The 6,120-nt window shown below is 37.7% G+C and overlaps 1 protein-coding gene across 1 annotated transcript in view; it reads left to right on the top strand.

Moving 5' to 3' along the window:
• Positions 1-6,120, top strand: part of stard10 (StAR related lipid transfer domain containing 10) — a 16,780-nt gene extending 10,660 nt beyond the window's left edge. The window contains exons 3-6 of the mRNA XM_084420133.1: positions 1,078-1,181; positions 1,838-1,955; positions 2,075-2,127; positions 5,221-6,120. Of these exons, the coding sequence (XP_084276259.1) occupies positions 1,078-1,181; positions 1,838-1,955; positions 2,075-2,127; positions 5,221-5,448 (503 nt within the window). The 3' untranslated portion in view covers positions 5,449-6,120. The remainder of the gene's footprint in view (positions 1-1,077; positions 1,182-1,837; positions 1,956-2,074; positions 2,128-5,220) is intronic.

Below are 6,120 nucleotides of genomic sequence, written 5' to 3'. Positions count from 1 at the left end.
TTGTTTCCACCCCAGGATACATTTTTTAAAAATAAAATAATTAATTGCGACTCTATATATTCCAACTTTTTCATAGAATTGTGAGAAAAAAATTGAAATTGTGAGTTTATACACATATATTCAGATTTTTTTGTAGAATTGCAATTCCGACATTATTTTCTCCAATTATAGCCCTAGATTCAGCCTTTCTTTCATAGAATTAAAATAGTCGGAATGAAAAAAATGAAAAAGTCGGAATTGTGAGTTTCTTATATTCAGACTTTTTTCGTAGAATTGCAATTCACCTTTGGCTAAGCCCCGCCCCCCTTAGTTACTGTTGCTACGTCCGACAACTTCATCTGGGCAACAAGGTGGCGGTAACGTTAGTCACCTTCAAAACTACCACAACAGCGTGTCTGTAACATTAGCGTTAGGTGTTTGGATCTTGAATAACAAAGTTAGCTAACATCCAGCCGCTAGTCAAAACATACAATCCTGACTTACGTAAAAACTAAACTATCGCTAAGCTTGCTTGCTAGCACCTTGATTCTTCTTTAATTAGGGTAGAGAACCGAAATCATAACCTAAAACAGCATAAAACTGTGTAACTAGTATAACTTCACAGTAAGGTTAAAAGCAAAATTTACCACAAAAGTGTGCCTGTTGATCCTTGAGGGGTTTAGCTGACTGTGAGGACGTCCACACAGTTTAATCCAAAGACGACACTTGTCAGGATTTGACTTCGGTTTTGGGAAGGGAAAAAACATATTTGTGTTATAAATGCCCCAGGCACAACGTTTAACCATATTTTTGATAAAACTACGACGGTAATAGCCTGCCGAGACCAAAAATATGAGACGCCTGTGTTAAAGTCAATGGAGCGCTGTGAAAAAGTGTCGGACCTCTGTGGGAGCTCGTTCTTGGCTGCGCTGTGATTGGTCAATCTACATTCTAGGGTGTGGCTTAGCCAAAGGCGAATTGACTTTTTTGTACACGCAGTACTTCATCAGTCTTTACATATCTGAATATGCTAATTACTGTGTGTGTGACTGGTGGTTTTCTGCGTCGTCGCTCATGCTAAGCGCTAACTCTTCTCAGGGAAGTGTCCGAAGCCGCTGAAGAACCGTGATGTCATCACCCTGCGCTCATGGCTGCCGATGGGCAACGATTACATCATCATGAACTACTCCGTCAAACACGCTGTGAGTGAAAACACACATGAGGAGTGTGTGTGTGTGTGTGTGTGAGAAACCACACATGATGAATGTTCTGTTCATAGAGTAGATGTTAGCTGCGTGTCATGTGACCATTAGCCGTCATCAGAGAATCGTAAACATGCAAATTGAAATTATTAAATGAATTTTCGTTTAAGGGGATTCAAGAGAATGTTAGAGCTGAAACTTAATGAATCACTGTGTTGTGTGTGAGAGTGTGTGTTCAGTGTTTGTGTGTTCAGTTGACGATCAGGACAGTAATGATTGTGCTAACGACCTTCTGATCTTTAATAATGATGTGGTGATGTGCAGCGTCTCACTCTGATCATGTACAGGTGTGTGTGTTTGTGAGTGTGTGTGTGTGTGGTCATAAAGTTGTTGTTGGAGTCACATGATCACTGGTCTGCTGCTGATCAGAGAGAGAGAGAGAGAGAGAGAGAGAGAGGCTTGTTTTTATCTCCTGTTCTTCTCATTCTCTCACACACTCTAAAACACAATCAATCAAACACACACACAGAGGCCAGAGTGCCATTTTGATCATTATGGGCTAGTGTTCCTGTAACCATAGTGACGCTGTAGTGAATCTCATTGGCTATTGATTGATTGTGCGTGTGTGTGTGTGTGTGTGTGTGTGTGTGTTTCAGAAATATCCTCCTAAGAAGGATCTGGTGCGAGCCGTTTCTATTCAGACGGGATACTTGATCCAGCGCACCGGCCCCACCAGCTGCACACTGACATACCTGGCACAGGTGGACCCGAGAGGTACACACACACACACACACACACACACACACACACACACACACACACACACACTCACACACACAGACAGGTGTTTAAGATTGACCACAGATGTTCGGTTTATTCTCTTTCTCTCTCAGGTTCTCTTCCCAAGTGGGTTGTTAACAAGTCTTCCCAGTTCCTAGCACCCAAAGTGAGTAAAGTTTCCTTCACACACACGTTCATTCTTACACTCGTTGCTCCTGCTATCCGACGGTTATTTGCTCTGTAGCTCTTCCATTTGTTCTTCATTTCTAACAGAATTAACCCTGAAACCCCACATAATGACAGACACGAGTGAGTGAGTGTGTGTGTGTGTGTGTGTTGAAGTAGGTCAACAGTTTCTCAGGAAACATTAGTGAATGAACAGATGAGTGATTGATCGATAAATAGAGACACACAGCGACAAAAGAACTTGTAAAATATTAAACACGCCATCAGCATGAACACACAATCATTTCTACGTCATTGCAGTGGATGATTCATTCAATCAACAGCTAAAGATTCTAATAGAACTCTAGGGTTCTTGACTCCGTTTACACCAAAAAGGTTCTAAATAAGGAGAAACATCTTAAATGATTACATAATACTTTCATGTTTAATGGCTTTTTTTTCTTTTTCTAGTGATAAAGTAAGTTTACAAGCTGCTTCATTCATTAAAATTAGAAATGAGTTAAAATAATAACTTAAAACTAAATGCATAAAATGATCCCATGATGGAACCACTACAGGTTCTGTATGCGAAGCTTCTGTCTCTTTAAGATTCCATATAGAACCTCCTAGTGTTTGATGCAGGAAATACAACTTCTGTTAAAGTTTCACTATATTAATGATTTTAAAAAGAGGAGAAGGCAAGGCAAGTTTATTTATATACAGTACAGGTCAAAAGTTTGGAAACATTATGATTTTTTAATTTTTTTGAAAGAAGTCTCTAATTCTTATCAAGGCTGCGTTTATTTGATCAAAAATACAGAAAAAAAACAGTAATATTGTGAAATATCATTACAACTTAAAATAATATTTTCTATTTGATTATACTTTAAATTATCATTTATTTCTGTGATGCAAAGCTGAATTTTCAGCATCATTACTCCAGTCTTCAGTGTCACATGACATCCAGTCTATCACATGATCCTTTAGAAATCACTCTAATATTCTGATTTATTATGAGTGTTGGAAGCAGTTCTGCTGCCTAATATATCTGATGAATAAAAGGTTTAAAAGAACTGCATTTATTCAAAATAAAAAATATATTTTCTAATAATATAAATCTTCTTTACTATCACTTTTTATCAATTTAGCACATCCTTGCTGAATAAAAGTATTGATTTTGATTATTTTATTTTTTTTAAGAAAAAAATTACTGACCCCAAATGACTGAATGTGTATATTGTTGTTACAAAAGATTTCTATTTTTAAAACATTTGCTTCTTTTTTTACTTTTTATTCATCAAAGAATCCTAAAAAAGTATCACAAGTTATGAAAAAATATTAAGCAGCAGAACTGTTTCCAACTTTGATAATGAATCATCATATTAGAGTGATTTCTAAAGGATCATGTGATAGACTGGAGTAATGATGCTGAAAATTCAGCTTTGCATCACAGAAATAAATGATCATTTAAAGTATAATAAATTGAAAACCAATTATTTTAAATTGTAATAATATATCACAATATTAAAAAAATGTCCTGTATTTTTGATCAAATAAATGCAGGCTTGATGAGCAGAAGAAACTTCTTTCAAAAACATTAAAAATAGTTATGTTTCCAAACTTTTGACCTGTACTGTAGCACATTTCATACACTATGGCGATTCAAAGTGCTTTTGAATACAGACTGAAGAAGTGAACTGGCGACGTTACAAACATTTCTGAGACAAACTGGATCAGTGAGACAAAGAGCTGCAGTGTGTCTGTGTAATTGAATTAGAGTGTGTGTGTGTGTGTGTGTGTGTGTGTGTGTGTGTGTGTGTGTGTGTGTGTGTGTGTGTGTGTGTGTGTGTGTGGAAGGTCATTCATCCGCACCTTTAAAGATTATGAGGGGTGTTCCTCAGGGGTCCGTTCTGGGGCCTTTACTTTTTATAATTTATATTAAATATTTTGATCTCAATATTAGTAATGCCAATTTTCATTTTTATGCCGATGACACCGTGATTTATTGTAGTGCGCCTGAATTACACCAAGCTGTGTCTTTTCTACAGTGAGCTTATGATGTTGTCCAACAAAGGCTTTGTGACCTAAACCTGACTTTGAAGGAGATCAAAACTAAAGTAATGTTATTTTCACGATCAAAGAAACAAGTGGCAAATCAACTATCACTTCAAACCTTACAGGGTACTATAATAGAGGTATAGTGACAGAATATAAATATCTCGGATTCCTTATCTTTTAAATCCCATGTTAATCAATTAAGGACTAAATTTAAAAAAGTTTGGGTTATATTAAAGAAATAAATCCTGTTTTTCATTTGAGGCAAAAAGAAGACTAGTTGCGGCCACTTTTACGCCAGTCAGTGATTATGGGGATATTTTGTATAATATAAAACTGCTTTTAAGCTCTTTGGATACGTTGTATCATTGTGTACATAAGTTTATACTAAATTGTAAATATAATCCTCATCACTGTGATCTGTACAACAGAGTTGGTTGGTCATCATTATCAATATGCAGATGTAAACTTTGATACTTGTTTATTTATAGTTACATTTTGGTATTATTGCCTCTATATCTTGGCTCTCTTACCCAACACAAACCTGTTGGAGTTCATTCTTTGTTCCACTCGCCCGAACTGAATTTGGAAAACAAGCTTTTCGGTATGCGGCAAATGATTGAAACTTTTTACAAAATGACCTGAAATTGCAGACCCTGGTGTCAATGAATATTTTTAGATCTTTGCTTAGTCAGCTGTTAAAGATGATATGGTTTAAAGTTATGGTGATTTTTCTCTTTCTTCTTTTTTTATTTTTTATTTTTATTTAACTTTTGATAATGTTGTCCTGCTCATCTTGGCCAGGTGACTTCTGTAAGAGATGTTTAATCTCAGAAAGGTTTATCTGGTTAAATAAAGGGCTAATAAAATAAATAAAAATACATTATTTATTTTAATCTTTTTGTTTTTTAATAAAATGTTTATAATTTACTTTAGTATATATTTTCTGTAATCAGTGTATATGAATACATTTTTCATTGTTTGCTCATTTATTTTCGACTCGTATTGTAACCTCATCTTGTGTTTGTGTGTGTGTCAGGCGATGAAGCGCATCAGTAAAGCGTGTGTTCGGTATCCGGAGTGGAAGCAGAAACACAGTCCGGGCTTCAAGCCGTGGCTTTTCCCGGAGCAGAACCGGCTGTCCAGCATCCCACTGTCCGAGCTCTGCATCCAACACGCAGAATCCCTGGAGAACATCGACGAGAGCTCGCTCAGAGAGAGCAAAGACGAGCGCGCCGAACACAGCGACGAGGAGGGACACAACTGACACACACACACCTGTGAGCGATTCTGAGGTCGATTCTGTCAGATGTGAGTGAGTCAGTGAGTGAGCGAGTCAGTGAGTGAGCGAGTCAGTGAGTGAGCGAGTGAGTGAGTGAGAGAGTGAGTGAGTGAGTCAGTGAGTCAGTGAGTGTGTGTGTGAGTGAGTGAGTGAGTCAGTCAGTGAGTCAGTGAGTGAGTGAGTCAGTGAGTGAGTCAGTGAGTGAGTGAGCGAGTCAGTGAGTGAGCGAGTCAGTGAGTGAGCGAGTGAGTGAGTGAGAGAGTGAGTGAGTGAGTGAGTGAGTGAGTGAGTGAGTGAGTCAGTGAGTGAGTGAGTGAGTCAGTGAGTGAGTGAGTCAGTGAGTGAGTCAGTGAGTGAGTGAGTCAGTGAGTGAGTCAGTGAGTGAGTCAGTGAGTGAGTCAGTGAGTGAGTCAGTGAGTGAGTCAGTCAGTCAGTGATTTTGATTTAGATTTAATTCAGTTACGCAGATGTAAATGATATTGAATTATGAAGTGATTTCCGGCTGTTTCCCGCTCGACGGATCGACCTCTAACCTTAAGCACGCATGCAGACGCAAAACTGGAACCGCTGAGTCGATCTGTTGTACGACACTAGAGTTCAATCAATCAATGAATGTAGTAACCAAGAATTAAAAAAGAATTACTGCCTGTTTTTGGA

The sequence above is a fragment of the Rutilus rutilus genome, assembly GCF_951802725.1.
Source record: "Rutilus rutilus genome assembly, chromosome: 9".
Classification (NCBI taxonomy): domain Eukaryota; kingdom Metazoa; phylum Chordata; class Actinopteri; order Cypriniformes; family Leuciscidae; genus Rutilus; species Rutilus rutilus.
This window is presented reverse-complemented; position numbering and strand designations above follow the sequence as displayed.